The following is a 21,949-nucleotide window of genomic DNA, read 5'->3' as shown; positions in this document are numbered from 1 at the left end:
TATAACAGTTACATTGTTCTTTTTTGATGTACTGTAAAGTAATGTTCATTTAACAAGGAAGATGTCAACGTTAAGAGTAATGCACATGAATTTACATTGATTCATAAAAAAAATGTGCCTCCTCATTTCAGAACACCACTGCATGCCACTGGTCTCCATCCACATCCATCCATCATAAACGTACTCCACACGGCTCCAGGGTGTTAATAAATGCCTTCTGAAGCGAAGCGATGCGATGCCTTATTGTAAAAAAAAATATCCATATTTAACAAGTTATAAAGTAAAACTCTCGCAGTTCAAAATGCTTACGCTACATCCTACACCTTTCCCATTCAACTCACGGAAAAAGATTAACTGACTGAAGTTGAATAGGGTAGGTGGTCTGGTGGAAACTAGATATTTAACTTCATAACTTGTTAAATATGGTTTTTTTTTTTTTTTTACACAAACTCATTGCTTTGCTTCAGAACGCCTTTATTAACCCCCGGAGCCATGTGCAGTATGTTTATTATGGATGGATGTGGATGGAGACACTTTCTTCAGCTCATACTCGTGACCTCTGTTCACTGCCATTATAAAGCTTGGATGTGCCAGGATATTTATTAATGTATCTCCGATTGTGTTTATCAGAAAGAAGAGAGTCATATAAACCTAGGATGGCTTGAGGGTGAGTAAAGGTTGGGCAAATTTTTTATTTGAAAGTGAAGTAATTCTTTAAGACACTAAAATAGATGTAGATTAACACGGCTGTAAAAAATCCTGATCGGAGCATAAAAGCAGAGTGTGGTGAGACACTCAACGTTCTGAGGAAGATGAACTAGAACAATATTCCTGAACAGTCAGCAAACAAACACAAGGATGGTAATAAAGATGTCATGAAATCACTTTAAGAAGCTTATATATGTGCCTTTGTCTCTATTTCAGTGCAGATGAGCAGTAACACTCCCACTGGAGACAGTGTTGATGTAACAGCTGACACGGGTGCAAGTGTAAACGCTCCTGTACTCACAAGAAACACTATCACGGGCCCAGTACACATCAACTACATCTTAAACCCTGCAGTACACAATGCGGCAACAAGGATCAATGAAGGTACTGTATAATTTAAATAGGAACTTTAAATAACTGACTTTTAGCAGAATGTTTGTTTACAGCTGTCAGTATTTAAACAGGGATTCTCAGAAAGTTCTCCAGTGCTGCTCATTTTGTATGTCTCTCATCTAACACACCTGATTCAACTCCTCATCAAATTAGTAGAGACTGCAAGAGCTGAATTGGTTGTGTTAGATAAAGAAGACAAGCAGAATGTTCAGTGCTGTTGATTCACAGCTCAGCTCCAGGACAGGTTTGAGAAGCACTGCTTTAGAGAATAACTTAAGCTGCTTTTCCACCATCGAGCCAAACAGTTCTAAGGACAGTAAGGAACGGCTCCAGTTATATTAACACTTCAGCTTAGTTCTCAGCCCAGAATTCTCAGCACACTTAGCCAACTGGTAGAATGCATGTAATGACGTTCAGGATTGGTCACATGTCTGTTGCCTGGCTACCAGTTTCTCTGTAGCTGGTCAAGTATGTTATATGAGTGAAGTAAACTCAAATTATTAATAATATAAAAATAAAAAAATCTGATCATTCGCCATAATATGGTTGCTATTTACACCTTATACTACGGGCTGTTGAATGCTTGAATTTGATGAATGTTCTAAGGTGTGCAATTATTTACAGCTACAGTAGTTCCAGGCAGGTCTTGACCGCATTACAGTTCCATATCACTTCGCCAAATTATTTCAGTTCTTTCAAAGGTCCTTACAGCCGACAATAGAGTGCCTCAGGGATGACGCATTTTTGTAGGCAAAACCCGGAAGCGAGTTAGCATTTTAGGACTTCGGGTTCCAACGCCATCAAGTCTATGGGTTTTTTTCACGTTTTGATCTATGACATAAAACACACCAGTTATAACCCACTTGTGATTTTTTTTTAAACTTTTACTGTGTCTTAAAATTGGCGGTTGCTAACAAATTGCTAAAAGGGACTACTTCCTTTGGCGGGGACTTTTGACGTCATCATTAAAAATGGGACATTTGGCCAGCAATTCTCATGAAAAAGTGGATAAGTATTCGTAAACAGCGCAGATCATAATCAGCGAGCATGTTTATAAATAAAGTTGTTTTCTAAATAAAGTTTGAGGAAGCTTGGTGGTGACGACGTTGATCCGCGACCTTGGTGTGCTGTAGTCCGTTTATAGCCTACTGTTAGCCTTTTATATCTGACGATTTTATATAGGCTTCAAAATCTATAAATGTTGTGTTAACTTGTAAAGATTATCTTGATAGACAAAACGTGTAAATGTCATAACCCTTTGTTAAACACAGAGCTTATTTTCTGCGATTTTCCAAAAGTCTATGGGAAAAATGCATAGGCTTTCAACCAAGGGAACCCGTGCGCCGCTAACTTCCGGGTTGGCCTACAAAAACACGTCATCCCTGGGGCACTCTATAGCAAAAGAAACAAAACTCACAATGACACTGATCAAGCTAATAAATATAGTAAACAATATGATAAAAACAAATTATTTCCATGTTTTTTACCACAAAATTATGTTTTACTATATGGAAAGCACATACTGTCTTTCTCTCACTGAAACGCACACACTCGTACAGTACGGACACACACTCATACAGACTCGTGTTGACCACGTTGCTCTGACAAATTCATCAGTAAAATAGTTTGGCAACTTTAAAGATAGATGACATTTCTCACTAGTGAGGTAAAAACACTGCTGTTTTTGAAGCAGATAAGCTTACAGTTTCACTATTAGAGAGGCTGCTGTCGAACACTGTTGAGAGACACACAGACTGAGGTCATTCACACATGCCTCTCTCCAATAACTGTACTAATAACTGCATTAGTCTTCTATCAGTGGCTCAAGCCTCTGTTACTAGCTCTGACATTTTGTAATTAGCAACGGAAGGCATTAGTCCTACACACAAGAGAGCTTTAAGGACAAAAACCTGACAAATGTCTTGAAATACAACATCAGAACAATGTCTTGTGGTGTGGGTAGCATAGAATAAGTGGAAAAATTGACTCTGGTCCATCAGTAAATAATGCACACCTGAGATGTAACGGCATTTCAGTCCAAACACAGTTCGTAGTTCTGAATCCAGAATCCGTGAGATCTCTTACTCTTTGACCTATTATCGCTTTTCCTCTTTCTCAAAGACTCGGCTACAGAGGACAGTAAATCTGAAAACTGAAACCATCATCCGTCACATCAGGAAATCCAGGAGTACATCATGTGTCACATCCCCATCTTCTGCTGGATCTCTCACTGTTCTTCAGCCTCTGCTGGCTTGAGAGACCAACAACTCTCACAGAGATGTACACAAACTTCTTGTGTCCAGTGGCACAACACTTTTTAGAATTAAGACATTTGACTTTGCAGTACGTTGGTGTTGAAGATGTTAAACTTCCTCGATGTGGGGGTGATATATATAAAAAAAGATTTTAAAACGTGAAGCATATTGGATTTACACTTTGAATCCATTATAATCTAATGGTCTCAATGAAGAATTTGATATTCAGCCTTTTCTTTAATTATGTTATTGATCTGTATGTGTGGATTTATTGCATTATGTTCGTTATGTTGTTGGTATTTTTTTTGTTTTCTTGCAGTCATTTTCTGATTGAAATTTTTTGATTGATTCATATTTTCAGGTATTTCTTGATATGTATATGTTTGTTTTCAGCTAATTGATGTTTTCACTTTTATTCTAGTTATGTGATTTGTTTGTTGCCCTTTTTTTTTGTCATGTGGGATTATGTGATACGGGTTTGTGTGTATAAGGGCATATATTCATATATCCTCTCCCATGGCCTCATGGGATAGGAAAGTGTCCATCATTTGCAAACTTCAGAATCTCGCCAGATGTAGCAGGTCATCCGTGTACGTTTTGATATTGTTTTATGAGTACTGTGAATTCAGACACACTTCTTTTGTCTCAGTGTTTTTCACCTACTCAATAGTAGGGAAGCATGTGATTTTAGATGCAGCTCTTGTGTTCATTGACTGATGAAGAGCCATTAGGCTCGAAGCATCACCTGTGGTGAGAACATAAAATAAATATTTTTCTATTTTTGGTGAGCCAACTTTTCTGTTTCATTTTGTACATAAATTATGAAATTAAGAATTTTACTATAAAGTATAGTTGTGGCAAATATAATCCAGCTTTTTTTTCTCATATAATAATGTTCCTCTGCAAACACACAGAGTTTGATGAAATACAATGTTCTGTCATGAAACTCTAATGGGCAGGCTAATAGGTCCTTTAACTCAACCTGCTTGTAATCAAATCATTATCTATAGGACACAGATGATTGGTTCCTGCTGTATTAGTAGCCAATGAGCTTGCATGCTCAAACTTCGAATACATGAGTAGCATTTGCCTTAGCAGTGCAGCACGCTTCAGAATACCTCCCTTCCCCAGCTCCACCTGTATAGAGTCGCATGTCTTGCAAGTCCTATACTTGCTCTGCAGCAACAACAGCAATAATCAAGAGCAGCAGCAGCGTAGCAGATCTGTTCTGCCAAGACCAAACATATCAACATTGTCATACCCATTACCATGCCAAAAACTCAGAGAGTTGTGACAGAACTGCAATGAGGGAACATTTAATATATTCTTTATCAAATGAAAGTTCTTTTTTGTAAACTTTATTTTGTTGTCTCAGTATTTAATTTTAGAATAATTTAGATATTTCGCTGCATGGCAAATATTCTGAATGGTAGACATTCTGAATAATGTGCTGTAAAGTAAGACTGTCATGGGATAATGCACAAAAACTAATATTCTATATATTTTAAATTCAAATTCCCCATACATACTTTAGCCTTAAAGGATTAGTCAACTTTCAAATAAAATTTTCCTGATAATTTACTCATCCCCATGTCATCCAAGATGTTCATGTCTTTCTTTCTTCAGTCGAAAAGAAATGAAGGTTTTTGATGAAATCATTCCAAGATTTTTCTCCTTATAGTGGACTTCAATGGCCTCCAAACGGTTGAAGGTCAAAATTACAGTTTCAGTGCAGATATAAAATAGAAGTTTTGTATGAAAGAAATAAAGTCATACTGGTTTGTAATAAGTGAAGATGCTGTGCTCTAGAGAGATCTGGTAGTGTTTAATGTTTTGTTTCTGTTATCTGTGTTTTGTGGGTCACCGTTGTTCTGAAGTGTAGAGTCTACTTCAGTCAATGATGAGCTGAGAAACACTGATGTTGATTTATTTAAAGGCAGTAACTGTGTAACTGCTGATTAACTCATGCATGTGTGCTGTAAAGACTTGATTGCAAGAGATTGGCATTTCACAGACAATGTTTCACAATAATAATCCTGATTAATATCTGTAAAGTAATTGTTTTTGTAAAAACATTTAAATAAAAAAATAAAAAAAAACTTAATTTTTAAATTACCTTAATTTTACAGTTTGGGAGATGCTTCTGCCAGTCATTGACTGTTTATTTTTTAACGATCATTAACCATTATTTTCATTAAACAATTAAACATTAGGCTCCATGTGCTGCCATGCATTTCACTGTTTTCACTGAGACTCTTATGGTTCTACATAGCACCATTTGACAACGGTACTGTATAGAAACTTTAAAGATAGGTGCTATATAGCACTTAAAGTGGTTCCCCTATGATTACAAGCCAATGAACCACTTTTAGTGCTATTTAGCACCATTTTTGTTTAAAGTGTACATGTTGTTGAAATTGAATTTTTCCTCAGGACACTACAATCCACTATCTGACACGATACCATACCCTTGAGCAAGGCATCTGAACCCCCAATCACTCCCCAGACACCGCATCACATTGGCTCTGGGAGTGTGTGGGCACACGAGACAAGAAACCATTAAACTTGAATCATGCAACACATGCAAAGAGAGTCTGACAGGAGCTTTTCTGAGGTCATTTAATCATAAAATCTGTTAAATTATAAAACATAAGATAGTAATGTCCTCACTTTTAGCTGTATAAGACTGATAAAATATGACCTATTCAACCTATTGGTAAAGATTGAGATTTATTAAGTGCAGAGTGGACCGTCCTGTTTAACACACAATACATGTCTGTCTATGTAATTGAATATATACAGGACGAGGACATTCAGTCTGTCTGTGGAAAGTGAACTGTGAAACATTGTTTGTCAAGTGGTGTGATTGCTGGATAAACTCCTCTAGTTAATCATTTTAACTGTTTAAACCTATATTGATGAGAAGACATCATTCAGAGACTGAACTGTCAAGGTAAGTTCAGATAGTCTTCTAAAGTCTTCTCATAGTATTGTATAATATTTTGTCATATGCATTGTTATGAAGTCTAACTTGATAAATTTAAACTGCATTGTAATGATATTAAATGTTGAATTTTATGACTCCCATGATCGTTCTATTTTCATTTCTAACACATTATAGCCTCTCATCTACTGGAAAAGGGAAGATTAGTAGAAGCTCAGGTTTAATGATGAGGTGAATTATGATCCACAGATTTGTTATGAATATGCCTTACCCTCTAAGTTTGAAACTTGTGAAAAAAAAACATTTGAACTGAAGATCACTGAGATCATGTGACACTGGGTGTGTTATCTGGCTCAAACCTAAAGTCCGTGTATCAACACTCAGTACAATAAAACAGTTCACTACAGTTCATCTATCTGCTGCACTATGAGGCGAAAACTAAATTGTAATATCAACTGTAGGACTTGAATTTATATTTCACAAATAATTCAGCCCTGCTAGTTTTGCATTTTGATTTCATCACTTCATCAGTGTCACTGCTGTGATAATCTTTCACAAAATACATTGGCTTGTCAGGAAATATAGCCTACTAGGCTTGATGTCAGATTGAGATTAAAGTCCATTAAGTGCAGTGAAACTTGATGAGACACATTTGTGCATTTAATTATTGTCTTTTTTCATTTGTGTAGTTAGTGTTATTCATTGTCATTTTGTCTTATGTGTGTTTAATTAACCAATTCAAAATAGTTCATATAGATGTGTTTTATTTATAGTTGAATTTCTTGTCTGATCATTGTGTTAAATGTTGGAAATGATGGTTGATCTGGAGCTTTAATGAGGGGTAAAGACTCTCATTAGGAACAGTTGAGTTGGACTGAACAGTGGCTACTGTAAATGCTGTAAATTAATGTTTAATAAAGATATTTGTAGTATAAACCGCACTGTAACTCATTATTATTTTTCTCATGCCAGACAAAGACTGAGACGCAATTAAGCCATCGGTTAGCTTCACTTTGTGTTTAACCTTTAGCTGTTGTTCCTCACACTTTATTCTAGGAAACACATTGTTCATTGACACTCCTGAAACAATAACAATCATCACTGTTTACAAATAATAATAAATCTGTTGGACTCATATGCTGACAGTTAAATCTGATTTGATGCGATTCATAGTTGTTGTTTTTTCATCTGATTGTTTAACTGCATCACTTGAATACATTGAGACTCGTTATTTTGGATGGAGAACCACTATTAAGCATTAGAAACAGACTCTGCGTCGAAGCGTTCAGAGAGTTATTAATCAAATGTGATTATCAGTTAGTTTGATGTGAGGGCTGGCACAGAGAATCTGTCAGTGAGTCATTTTACAGCAGCAGAAACACATGAACCTCTGAACAGTGAGAGATTCAGGCTGTTGAAGTACTTTATGGACTTCAGAAAAAAGGATCCTCCACAAACTGCTGCAACTACAAAATCTGAAGCACATAAATCTCAAGAATGTTTTGTGTGTGTGTGTGTGTTTTACTGTACTTACTGGAATAATCAAAATGTTATGTATGTTTTGTTCTCAGTGTTTCCATATGCAGGTCTGAAGTTAATTTCTCATTATGGGGAACATATGGAGCAGGGAGAGATCTTCATCTCCAGAACCCTGCTGTATGTCAATGGAGAGTCACAGATCATTGCCTGATCATCCTAAATTCAGGGATGAAGAAGTGACCTCTGACTCCAGTGATGAAGCAGTGACCTCTGACCCCAGTGATGTAGTGTTTAGGTGGTGAGATAAAAATTCAGTATTAGAGACAACAGACCGACTCATTATAAATGTAAAACATTATTTCTATGTTCTGTATTTCTGTCTGGATAGAGTGATATCTTCATCTGTAGACTCCAATGTGACTCTAATGAGGTTAAAATCACTGCCTGATCTTCCTAAATTCAAAGATGAAGCAGTGACCTTTGACACCAGGTGAGTAGGGATGTCACTAAACATTATTTTGATAATCGAGTAATCACTTGGTTATTTCTACAGTTATTCGAGTATTTGAAATCAAATCCTTTAATATTCAATATTGGCCAACCAACATTTAATTAAAATGTTAACTTAATCTTTAATATTTGGCCACTTCTTTACGAAAGAAATGATACAGCTACTGAAATATGTTGGCACAGGTTTTATAAATAATTTACCTTACGAATCTGATTAAATGGTGCACATAGTGTTCCCAGATGAACGTCATAAGCGACACAAACTCACAGTATGTGCAGAGATGCAGTTTGAGACACTCCACTCACGTAAACGATAAAAGTTAATGTGGAGAAGCAGTTACTGTGAATGAGCCACTCGGAGATGCACATAACTAATATTGAAAAAATATTGATTTAATTGAATCACAGCCTTTGTGAATTCACAATACCATTATACTATAATATAGTTTTTAAATGCTTTTAATATATTGTGCAGCCTCAGAAAAGTGTTTAATAATGCTGTTCATGGATTCTAGTCCTTGGAATGTGCCACTTACGTTTTATTGATTAATTTCCATTGTAAAAATCATTAGTTTAACTTAACTTACATGACACCTTATTCAGCTAAAAACAGAAAACTTTTTTGAGAAAACTTTTAATGAGTTCTGGCCGTCACAAACTTTGAAATAGGGTCCAATGTGCAAGCTTTTGAAAAGATTTGAAAACAAATCAAAAAGATTTGTAATCATCTCTGTGTAAAGTTTAATAAAGTTAATCTGCGATAATAGTGACAGCATGCACATTCATAATACCTGTTTAGTCTATAGGTATGCACGTTTGAATACATATGTGCGCAAGCATATTTCTTTACAAAGTGACATTGCCAAATGTCTAGTATACACAATCTCTGCTAACACTTTAGTGTTGTGTTGTCATCATGATTATGCACAGGTCCTACATCTGATATGGATTCGATCTTTATGCGGCAGACTATGATAATCCTCGGGATAAACAGAGAGAGACTAATATTAGCATATAAATATTCCATCTCTTCTTCTGATACTGGTAGAGAGAGACTAATATTAGCATAGACGCCATTCTTCTTATGATGTAGCGAGTACATCAGGTGTTATGGGAAGTGTTCTTGGTTCCGGGTGACAATTTATGCAGCCTAACAATTTACATTATTTGAATTATAGAGGTAGATAATGTGTTATGTGTATGTCTTATGTGTATGTGTATGTGTATATCTGCTTGGTTACTTCAATATTCATGGCGATACTGTTTGCTCTAATACTAATCAATTAATGTCTGTTTTTGAATGTTTTAATCTGACTCAGCATGTTCATTTTCCTACCCATACTCGTGGTCATATCCTTGATCTGATATATGTACATCAAGGGTTGATATCTGTTCCATCTCTTCTTCCGGCACTGGTATCTCTGATCACAAACTTCTTGATTTTAGCTTAAGTCTGCCTATGCGTAAGAAAGGTCTTAAAACTTATTTCATACCGCAATCTGAAAGCTATTGATACTGCATCATTCTGTAGCTATATTGTTTATTCGAACCTCTCAGATGTCTTTGATATTTCTTCTCCCTCCATGATATTATCTAACTATCACTCCATAATTTCTGAAATCTTACAGCAGCACGCTCCTATTAAGACCAGAAGTGTCCCTTCCACACACTCTTCTCCTTGGTATACCCCTGAGCTCCATATTCTTAAGGCTACTGGTAGAGCGTCTCTATAGAAAAACTGGTCTTACTGTACATTATTTAGCTTTTCTTGATCATCTTGAGATAATCATCTTATCTCAGCTCGCTCTAGTTTTGTCTCTGCCACAATTAATAAATTAAGTAACAGGCCAAAAGCATTATTCAATACAATAAATAAGCTTACTAAACCTACACCTCAAGACTCCATAGCTTCTAATGAGCTTTGCTGTTTTTTTCTGGATTATTTGCTTGAAAAGACCGATGCCGTCCACCAGTGCTTCTCTACTGATACAAAGCTCAACTATCCACCAACTCTATCTAGTCAAACTCTGTCTTGTTTTTCTTTGACAAGCCCATCTTCTGTCTCTAAGTTAATCTTGAAATCCAACTCTTCTTCCTGTCAACTTGATCCTGCTCCTACGTCTCTCCTGAAACTTTGCCATTCTTCCATCTCTGCACCTATCTTTCACTTCATCAATACATCTCTTAACTCTGCTTCATTTCCTCTGCCAATCAAAACTGCTGCAGTTACCCCTGTTCTCAAGAAACTCAACCTCGACCCCTCAGTTCTATCTAATTACCCTAATTAGTCCTATTTCAAATTTACCCTTCATAGCTAAATTACTGGAAAGCACTGTTGCCTCCCAACTCCAGTCTTTTCTAGTTGAAAATAACCTCTTCGATCCCTTTCATTCTGGTTTTCGCCCCCTCCATAGTACTGAAACTGCACTTGTAAAGGTAGTGAATGATCTACTGCTTTCTGCTGATTCTGGTTCTCTGTCTATACTTCTCCTACTTGACCTCAGCTCTGCCTTCGATACCGCCTCCCATAAATTACTTGTTTCTCGTCTCTCTGATTTGGGTATTTCTGATACTGCTCTTTTCTTGGTTTTCTTCCTATCTCTCTGACAGACAATTTTACATCTCAGTTAAGGATTTTCGATCACCTACTCTCCACCTGAAGTGAGGTGTTCCCCAGGGATCTGTTCTCGGGCCTTTATTATTCATAATTTACATCATACCACTTGGTCAGATTTTACAACGTCATGGTCTCATCTATCATTTCTACGCTGATGACATTCAATTATACTCAATCTGCACACCTACTCTACCTCCCCAAACAGACAAAATCTCTGCTTGTGTGAAAGACATACAAGATTGGAGTTCATTGGAACTCCCTTACTTACCAGCAATATTTCTACCATTTTCATCTGTGAAGTTGCTGGTTCTCACATTAAAACCTCCGATACTGTTAAAAATTTATGTGTAATCATTGACTCTACCCTTTCCTTTCAGTCTCATATTACCTCTATTACCAAATCTGCATTCTTTCATCTATGTCGAATTGCCCAACTCTGTCGAATTGCCCGACCCTTCATCAGTACCAAAGACGCTGAAACTGTCATCCATGCATTTGTCTCATCACGCCTTAATTATTGTAATGCCCTTTTCATTGGTCTACCTGCCAGCTCCATTTCCAGATTACAATACATTCAAAACTCTGCTGCTAGAATACCCATACCAAGCGTTCTGCTCACATCACCCCAATTTTGTATGATCTCTACTGGCTTCCAGTTGCCTTCCGTATTAAATTCAAAATTCTCCTGCTCGCTTTTAAATCTTTGCATGGCTTGGCTCCCCCTTATCTCTGTAATATGCTCATCCCCTACACTCTGACTCGCTCATTACGTTCCTCTGACTCTGGCCTTCTCGTTGTCCCTCGACATCGCCTCTTTTCAATTGGGGGCAGATCATTTAGTACTATCACTCCCAAACTTTGGAATTTTCTCCCCCGCTCACTCTTTTGTGTTAATAATATCTCTGAATTTAAACTCAAACTCAAACTTTTTACTCAAAACTCACCTGTTTTCTGAATGTTATACCTCTGATTTGATTAATTGATTGCTCTGCATCATTACTAATAGTTCTCTGATTGTTGTTATGTCTCTTAAGTCCTGTTTTGTATTTTTGTACTTGACTCTATTTTTCTGTATACTTCCCTCTCCATTATTGTTTCTCACCATTGTCTACTTGTATTATCTCTTCCTTGTTAATTGTATCCTGTAAAGCATCCTTGAGCTCTGGAAAGGCGCTATATAAATAAAACATTTTTACAAGATTAATATATGAATTTCCTGTCCTAATACTGAGGAGTCCCGTCTCCTGCTCCCACAAACCCCACAATGTCACCAGTTGAGTCAGAGAGGAAGTTTGTTTATTTCTTAAAGAAAATAAAAGGATGGCTTTAAGTCCGTGGGTAGGCCAAAACAACAAACAAAAGATGGGGATCTACCTACTTTTAAAGATCTTCCCTGGAAAAGAGATAACAAAAGAAAAACACAAGTCTTACCTCCCTGCTAACAGGATAAAAAGGAGAAAAATAGTAATTAAACAAAAAAGGGCCTCCCACTAACAAACGGTCTGCATAGGAAAGGGCAATTGAACATTTACCGGCCTATACCGCTAACAATTTGTACTCCACACCAGGATTTACTTTAAAGGCTAATCCAGCAGCGTCACACACACACTCGGCTGGTACAACAACAGGAAGCAGGAGAGGGAACTCATCGAGCAGTCTTCCCTCCAAGCTTTTATTCACTGAATGATTCCCGGCTCCACCCACATAAACAGCTGCACCTGTGTTCACAACAATTAGCACGGAGCAACAGGGGGAGAGCAAGAGAGAAAGAGAGAGCACTTCATACACAACTTTTGCTCCACACAACGTTACACGATACAAGTAAACACTCAGCGACGTTCAGACACATAACACAGTCCAAACTGAAGGTGAGATGATGAACCCAAGTGCAGTTTATTGAATCAAAAGTGAGCAAACAAACAAAGCAACCTACTTGACCTGAGCAGACTTGACCTGACATGACCTGCCCAGACTTGCCCTGACCAGACTTGACTTGAACAGACTTGACCAGAACAAACTGAACAAACAGACTTTTATACATTTAAATCATTTATTTCAATTTTAAATCTGTTTGTTGTTTTTTCAGCAGAGTGGATCGAGGCTTAAGCATCTCAGGAGGAGACTCCTCAGTCTTCTGTCAGGACAACATGACCATTTCAGCATCCCTGAATAGACATAATCAACAATTGAATGAGGAACTACAGAAAGTCAAAAACCAGCACAAAAGCAGCATGAAGAACAAGTTTGAGAGATTACTTGAGGGTATGAAACTCCAAGAGAATGAAACCCTCCTCCTCCAATGCTCACAAGACACTCCTATTGACTTCAATGACATCTTTAAAGCCTCACCTGAATCAGGATGTGAGGAGAAAGACCAAATCAAGACTGTTCTTACTAAAGGCATCGCTGGTATTGGAAAAACGTCTTCTGTGCAGAAGTTCATTCTGGACTGGGCTGAGGGAAAAGCCAATCGAGATGTAGATTTCATATTTGTGCTTCCATTTCGAGAGCTGAACTTGATCCGAGATCATCAGTACAGTCTTCACAGGCTTCTGCTGGACTTTCATCCTGAACTTCAAGATCTGGACTCAAAGATTTATAAGGAATGTAAAGTTGTGTTCATCTTTGATGGTCTGGATGAAAGCAGAATCACACTGATGTTTTCAGATGCTCAGAAATTTTCTGATGTGACTGAGACTTCATCAGTGGGTGTGTTGATGTCAAACCTCATGAAAGGAAAGCTACTTCCCTCTGCTCTCATCTGGATCAGCTCCAGACCAGCAGCAGCCAATCAGATCCCCTCCAAATACATCAACCGTCTGACAGAAATTCAGGGATTAAGTGAGCTTCAGAAGGAGGAATATATCAGGAAGAGAATCAGTAACAAGCATCAAGCCAGCAGAATCATCTCACACATCAGAAGAGCAAGAAGCCTCCACATCATGTGCCACATACCCGTCTTCTGCTGGATCTCATCCACTGTGCTTCAAAAGCTCCTGAAAGAAGATCTGAGTGTAGAAATCCCTCAAACTCTGACTGAAATGTACATCCACTTCCTGCTGATTCAGATCAACACAAGGAATCATGAGTATGAAGAGAGAGATCCAGAGAAACTGCTGCAGTCCAACAGAAAAGTGATTGTGAAACTTGCTGAAGTGGTTTCAGGCAGCTGATAAACGGCAATGTGATGTTCTATGAGGAGGACCTGAGAGAGAGCGGCATAGACATAACTGATGCCTCAGTGTTTGCTGGGATTTGCACTGAGATCTTTAAGGAGGAATCTTTGATTCATCAGAGGAAAGTCTACAGCTTCATTCATCTGAGCGTTCAGGAGTTTCTTGCTGCTTTCTATGTGTTTTACTGCTATTTAACAAAGAACAAGGAACCACTGCAGTTGTTTTTGTATAAATTCAGATTATACAGATATGAGAATGTCTCTCTGTATGATCTACTTGCATCAGCAGTAGATAAAGCCCTTGAGAGTGAGAATGGACAGCTGGATCTTTTTCTGCAGTTCCTGCTGGGCATCTCATTGGAGTCCAATCAGAGACTCTTACAGGATCTACTGACACACAGAGAGAACAGCTCAGAGAGTGTCAGAGAAACCACACATTACATTAAAGAGAAGATCAAAGATGGACATGGACTCTACACTGAAAGATCTATCAATCTGTTCCTCTGTCTGCTGGAAGTGAAAGATCAGACTCTGTCCAGAGACATTCAGGAGTTTGTGAAATCAGACAAACACTCAGAGGAAAAACTCTCTCCTGTTTACTGCTCAACAATTGCCTACATGCTTCAGATATCAAAGGAGTCGCTGGATGAGCTGGACCTCAAGAAATACAACACATCAGATGAGGGTAGAAGAAGACTGATACCAGCTGTGATCAACTGCAGGAAATCTCTGTGAGTGTTTAATCATTAATAGTTAAGAATCCTGATAAGAAAAAAAGCAAAAAAGGTGTCAACGTCTTTACTGACCCGTGAGTGTTAAACTCTGTTGCAGTTCAGCTAAAGGAACTAGATTGCATTTAGTGTGCAGAAACTGCAATTGTATTTGTTGCACTCATATTGCATTGAATTGTAACTGTTGCTATGGTAACTGCGTGTCTGTTTCCTGCACCATTTTTCTCGATTGCTGCTGCCACAACAAGAGAGATCATATTTTTGGAACTGATCACTGCTTTAACAACTTTGTTTTTGTAGTCAAACCAACACCTCAGAGTGGAAGACTTGTTTACTCAATTTTAAGTGGCGACCATATTTGTATAAATTTCAAAACCTTTTCTTTACAAGTTTTCCTTCCATCCAAACTGAGACAGTAGCTATGTTTCCTTTTAGTGAGTTGAACAGAAAAAAAGTATCTTCCTGAATAACTTGAAGAAAAATTTAAGAAATGAAAGAAAAACATAAGTTGCTGCTGTATAAGCTTTCCTGTATCTCAGTGGTTAGAGTGTGACACTAGCAATGCCAAGGTCATGGGTTCGATCCCAGGGATTGCATTTCAGATGCTGTTCAACAAGATCAGTCCACTAGATAATCCATGTCTTTTTTGATGCGTATTAAGGAATTTATTATGTAAAAGTGTTTCCATAATAGTTTATACTCATGTTTTCATATTGCATAAAAAATCATCTAATCATCTAACATACAATTTTTAAGTGCAGTTTTTAGAATTTATGCGCATCTTGGCGTTTTCATCCAGGCTTTTTTTATGTGATATCCCAAAATGCACATAAAAATAGGTGGATGGAAACAGCTAATGTAATTGTCCAAGTGAAGAAACACATTTACACTTTTAAAAATATATTGTAAGGCAATGTGCACCCTTTTTTATTATTTCTTGATAGCTGGAAAATCCCAGGAAATATGGTAATAATTTGCTTTTTTGCATCTTATTGAGCCTTTATGATGCTCTACTCTGGCACTGTGAAGGGATTTAAGTATTTCAGATGATATAGTGTAGACAAACAATTTTTGGAAAACAGTGTGGACTGAAAGCATTTTAAAATGTTAATGCTGTTTACAAATTGTGGATTATATTCAGTTTGACCAAATATTTCACATTATTTTACTTTTTTATTGAATTATTTTGTATTGCCAATTATTTACTCATTAAATTTTTCTAGTTGTTAAGGAGCTGCCCCTTTAAAGAAAACCACATTGAATCCCAATTTATTGTGCTGTATTTACTCTATTTTAGTCTTGCTGGCTGTAATCTCACTGGTCAGGATTGTGAGAGTTTGTCATCAGCTCTACAATCCCAAAATTGTGTCCTGAGAGAGCTGGACCTGAGTAACAATGACCTGCAGGATTCAGGAGTGAAGCTGCTCTCTGATGGACTGAAGAGTCCAAACTGTCAGCTGCAGATACTGAAGTACTAAGGACATATGAGAGATTATTTACAGTCTGTCGGTCATAATGTTGATGTTTGTCTGTATATCATCTAACTGTATGTATCTGTAGGTTGTCTGGCTGTATGGTGACAGAGGAAGGCTGTTGTTATGTGTCTTCAGCTTTGAGTTCTAACCCATCACACCTGAGAGAACTGTATTTTAGCTACAATCACCCAGGAGATTCAGGAGTCAAGCTGCTCTCTGACAAACTAAAGGATCCAAACTGCTCACTGCAGATCCTAAAGTAATGTGAGGAAATAAGAGTCCCGGTTTACATCTGGTATTAATATCTGCCTTAGTGATCTGATCAAAAGTTGGTTACTCTATTTTGGATACAGTTCAACTTTTATTTATTTTCATCGCACATTTAAAAACACGTTGCCCAAAATGCTTCTAAATTAGCTTAGAAGATGAGTATTTAAAGAGTAAATAATAAAAGGTAAAAGGCATATAATAAAACTATACCAAATATCAATTAACAATTAACATGCCTACACACAAATAGCCAATAACATATATTGTGCCTAGACACACAGAGAAAATTACTCAAGATCCCTACCTTCAAAATCTAAGTTAAAAAGATACGTCTGAGACCTAAAAACCTCTATAAATGAAGTCTGTAGTGATGGGACAGTATCAAATTTTCATGTTGCAATAATTGCTGAAGCTTTAATCACAGTGTACGGTATTATCACTTGAAATAAGTTGCAAACGTGTTGTCATAGTATAAGAGGTTTAAGAACTCTTTATTTCTTATAATTTATCTCTTTCTTACGACAAAAAGAACTCTGTTTAAATACAATAATGCAAAACACACACAAAAAAAATAAAGGAACATTTTTCATTGTAAAGAACAACACTTTACAATAAGGTCTCGTTTTTAGCATTAGTTAATGCATTAACTAAGATTGAGCAATAGCTAAATTTGTCACAGAAGGTTTTTTTTTGTTAATATTAAGAAATACAACTGATCATTGTTACATTTTTTATGTTGATTGAATAAGTTCTCAAAAGACAGCTGAAAACTCATCTCTTTCGTGAGCACTTAACCTCATCTTAGAAAAAAAAAACTTCTTATACCTATCCTTTCACTTCCTCTAATCCTTCTCTATTGTAGTTTATGATACTCTGAGCACTGCCTAAAACTTGTATTGTGAGCACTTCTTGTGTCTATTTGCCTCGTCATGACGACTCGCTTGTTGTATTCCTCACTTGTAAGTCACTTTGGATAAAAGCGTCTGCCAAATAAATAAATGTAAATGTAAATGATCCGTCTCATTCACTTGTTCCACCCTGTGCTTCTCATGCACATTGGGCTTGGTTACATCTGAGTGCACATGTCCCTTTTACTCAGCATACAGCAGTGTTGTGCATTTTATAAGGCTGGTGGGGAAATTATACTTAAAATGCATTATAAAAATTTTAATAATTTGTAAAACAAAATTATTTATGGTATTTTGAAGTGCTCACGATAACAATATCGTGCATATTCATTATCATAGTGCACTATATTGCCAAAAGTTTTGGGACGCCTTCCTGTATGTGCACAACTTTAATGATATCCCATTCTTATTCTGTAAGGTTTAATATGGAGTTGGCCCACCCTTTGCAGGGTGGATAAGAAAACAGCAAGCATTTTTTATAGAAAGCATGAGACAAGCGTTTAATCATAACAACATTGGTATGTTAGCACAAACTCTGTAAATTAACCTAAATTAAGGGCAAGTTTTGACATGCCCTGACATTTGTGCTTTTTTCAGTTGTTCATAAACATATTAATGGGAAAAGTGTCATTACACTGTATTCAGCACGAAATACATGTTTGTATTTTTGAAGGAAAAACGTTTATGCCTGGTTATTGAAAAACAAAAAAACACTGAAAAGTCACTGAAATAAGGCCAAAAAACAAATATTAAATCTGTGTTTACAAGACTTCTGGGTATTGGAGGTTGTAGACTAGAATTTTTGCTTCAAAATGATTGATATATTGATTGACACTTTTTGTCAAGACACAAAGTATGCGTGGAGGTGTGAATCTTCATGAGTAATGCTGTGATTCACACCTGAGAAAACAAAGACCCGCATAATGACCTGCATAATGACCCATATAATGAACCCTTTCAGTCAGGTAGGCTATGTGAAAAAACCCTCTGATAACAGGATCATATCAGCTGTAGTAACATTAATATAATGTCCACTCTTGACAAAAAAAAACATGATTTTTGTGATCTCATGCATGCACGCATTATTGCACATCATGTGAAGAAAATTTTGTATAGGCGTATTATAGTTTAAATTACATTACCAATCAAAAGATTGGACGCGTTACTATTATGTTTTTAAAAGAAGTCTCATGCTCATCATGCTGTATATCAAAATTACAAAAAAAAAAAACAGCAATACTGTTGAATATTATTACAATTTAAAATAATGGTTTTCTATTTTAATATACTTTAAAATATATCAGCGCACACCTCCTATTATGTTATCGTCATAGACCAATGGTAGTATGTTTTGCTGTAGTAGTGTTTTGCAGCTGAAGCAAACTTTTCCTGAGAGTTTGCTTTGGCAAGCCATTTCAAACTCCCAATATGAACCCAAACTTAATTTTTGCCTGATTTTGTCCGAAATTGTGCTACATCAGTTTGTTTTTCGATTTCATTTGAAATATATTTGGAGCCTTTACTCACCCTCATGGAATAGAAAACCTGTATGTCTTTAGTTTTCACAAAAGGATGTTTTGAAATGTCTAAATGGGGCTAAATGATCTATCATTTTTGGGTGAACTAAGTTTGTATCACAGAACAGATTGTATGTGTTTATTTTTTGTCTTGACTTTAGAATACGAATATGAATCATGTTTGTGTTTTATAGTGTGGATCATTGTGGAGAGTTCAGAATTACAGCAGCACTACACTAATGTAGGTCTACACAACATTTTGGTCTTTTGTTGTAGATTTGCCTCATTTAGTGAAATGTTTCTTTTTTTTCTTGTGTTCAGACGCCTGTGATCTCACACTGGATCCAAACACAGCACACAGCAAACTCATTCTGTCTGATAAGAACAAGAAGATCACATATGTGAGAAAGAAGCAGCCATATCCTGATCATCCAGAGAGATTTGATGATGTTCCTCAGGTTTTGTGTGGAGAGAGTCTGACTGGACGCTGTTACTGGGAGGCTGAATGGAGCAAAGACACTGAAATATCAGTGGCATATAAAGGAATCAGCAGGAAAGGATTGATTGACTGTATGTTTGGATCTAATGACAAATCCTGGAGTCTGGACTGCTATAATAACAGATTCACTGCCTGTCACAATAAGAACAGGACTGATATAACTGTCATCAGTTCATCCTCTAAGAGAGTAGGAGTGTATGTGGACGTGTCGGCCGGCACTCTGTCCTTCTACAGCGTCTCTGACACACACACACACACACACTCACACACTTACACACACTCAACACCACATTCACTGAACCCCTCTATGCTGGATTTAGGGTTTATTTTTATGATTCCTCAGTGTGTCTGTGTGACATTAAACAACCTCCTGTGAGAAACAACAGTGATACACACACAACCGGGTGAGTGAAATATACTGTGTCTTAGTGAAGGATTTTTCCAGACTGTGATTAATAGTTCAATCCTCTGTTCTTCATTCATCACTAAACACTAGGGGTGCACTATTTTGGATTTTTGCTGTTACCCGATATACCCATAATTTTCAACATATTTTCGGCAATAACAAATGCTTTTACCAATACATTAGTGCTGTCAATCGATGAATAAAAAGAACTAGATGCTTAATCGTGTTTAATTGCAATTAAAAGTTGCTTACGTTTTTATAAGCTTTAAATAAATTTTATAATGTCATATTTTCACAGTTACTCTCCAAATTAATGAAGAAACAACATAAAGACAGTATATATTAAATACTTGTTTAATGGCATCTCTTTATGAATGAAGGCCAGTTTCACTTATACCAATACAGTTACTGATGTCTCAATGAAAATGATTTTCCCACCCAATTTTAAACATTAATTATAGCCACACAACCATAAAGTATAATTGAAAGCTATCATTTTTTTTTAAATATATTTATTAGTCTTCAAAAAATAAAATAACTTTTAATTTAAAATAATCCTCACATAAACCCATAAATCTCATATTAACCACCTCTTTTGGTTTAAAAGCATTTGCATGACTAAGAACATGATCATATAATGTAACACTAGCCAAAGGATGACAAAAAATGGATGCTGCATTAATTGCGTTAAAGAACGCATTAAAGTGAAAAAAAAGTTGAATGCATTAACGTGTTAATGCTGAAAGCACTACAATAAATATATATTTTCCCCTTTGTTTGGTAACAACACATGTTACCATGATTAGCATGTTGCTAGCATGATACTAACACCATTAGCATGCTGCTAGTGTGTTTTTAACAAATATGCTAACATGATTAGCATGTTGCTAGCATGCTGTTAGCATGATTACCATGTTGCTAGCATGTTTTTAACAAGATGATAACACGATTAGCATGTTTGCTAGCATAATGCTAACATGATTAGCATGCTACTAGCATGATGCTAACACAATTAGCATGCTACTAGCATGATGCTAACACATTAGTTGCTAAGGTGTTGTTAGGCGGTTCCTATGGTAACCTGGGTGGTTGCTAAGGTGTTGCTAGGCAGTTGATAAGGTACTTGGAGTGGTTGCTAAGGTGTTGCTAGGCGGTTGCTAAGGTGTTCTGGGTGGTTGTTAGGCGGTTGCTATGATAACCTGGGTGGTTGCTAGGGTGTTGTTAGGCAGTTGCTAAGGTACCTGGGGTGGTCACTACGGTGTTGCTAGGTGGTTGCTAGGGTGTTCTGGATGGTTGCTAGGCGGTTGCTATGCTAACCTGGGTGGTTGCTATGGTGTTACTAGGTGGTTGGTAGTTGTCACAGATAGTTACTATGAAGTTTCTATAGAGTTCTTAGCATGTTCTTAGCCCACTTCAACACTTAGCTAATCACTATTAGCATGTAGCTATTCACTACTAGCATGTGTAGCATGTTGGAAGTCCAGTTTACTAGCATGAGTCAAAAGAGCCAACCGCCATGTCTCTATGATGCTCTGATGCAGAGATATAGATCTTGCTAAACGGTTGCTAGGGTACTCTGTTTGGTTGCTAGGGAGTGGCTTGGCAGCTACCAATGATGATACTCCAAAGGCTGCTTGACAATATAAACCAACCCCCATGTCTTTACGATGTTCTTATGCAGAGATATAGATCTTGATAAACGGTTGCTAGGGTACTCTGTTTGGTTGCTAGGGAGTGGCTTGGCAGCTGCCAGTAATGATAAACCAAAGGCTGCTTGCCAGTATGAATGATATAAACCAACCCCCATGCCTCTATGATATTCAGATTTGAAGGTATCCCTCTTTGCTTTGCTAGGGTGCTCTAAATGGTTGCTAGGGCGTGGCTATGAAGTGTTTAAGGTGATTCGTGATTGGCCGTTTGCTGCCCCGAGTCAAATGAGCCCACCCTCATGTTTCTATGACACTCCTATCCAAAGATATTAATTTGATCTTTTTCAATGGAAGTCTATGGAACTTGTTGCTATGGTGCTCTATATGGTTGCTAGGGCGTGGCTTGATAGCTT

The 21,949-nt window shown here is 37.0% G+C and overlaps 1 protein-coding gene and 1 pseudogene across 1 annotated transcript in view; both read left to right on the top strand.

The window, feature by feature from the left end:
• The window catches only part of LOC125271057 (NACHT, LRR and PYD domains-containing protein 12-like), a 37,021-nt gene extending 32,877 nt beyond the window's left edge, over positions 1–4,144 (top strand). The window contains 2 exon segments of the mRNA XM_048194996.1: positions 925–1,092; positions 3,223–4,144. Of these exon segments, the coding sequence (XP_048050953.1) occupies positions 925–1,092; positions 3,223–3,257 (203 nt within the window). The 3' untranslated portion in view covers positions 3,258–4,144.
• A 9,949-nt stretch (positions 4,145–14,093) lies between these two features.
• Positions 14,094–19,793, top strand: LOC125271501 (annotated as a pseudogene).
• Positions 19,794–21,949: the final 2,156 nt, after the last annotated feature.

The sequence above is a fragment of the Megalobrama amblycephala genome, linkage group LG7 (assembly GCF_018812025.1).
Source record: "Megalobrama amblycephala isolate DHTTF-2021 linkage group LG7, ASM1881202v1, whole genome shotgun sequence".
Taxonomy (NCBI): domain Eukaryota; kingdom Metazoa; phylum Chordata; class Actinopteri; order Cypriniformes; family Xenocyprididae; genus Megalobrama; species Megalobrama amblycephala.
The sequence above is the reverse complement of the archived record's forward strand: the minus strand, read 5'-3'. Positions and strand labels throughout refer to the sequence as shown.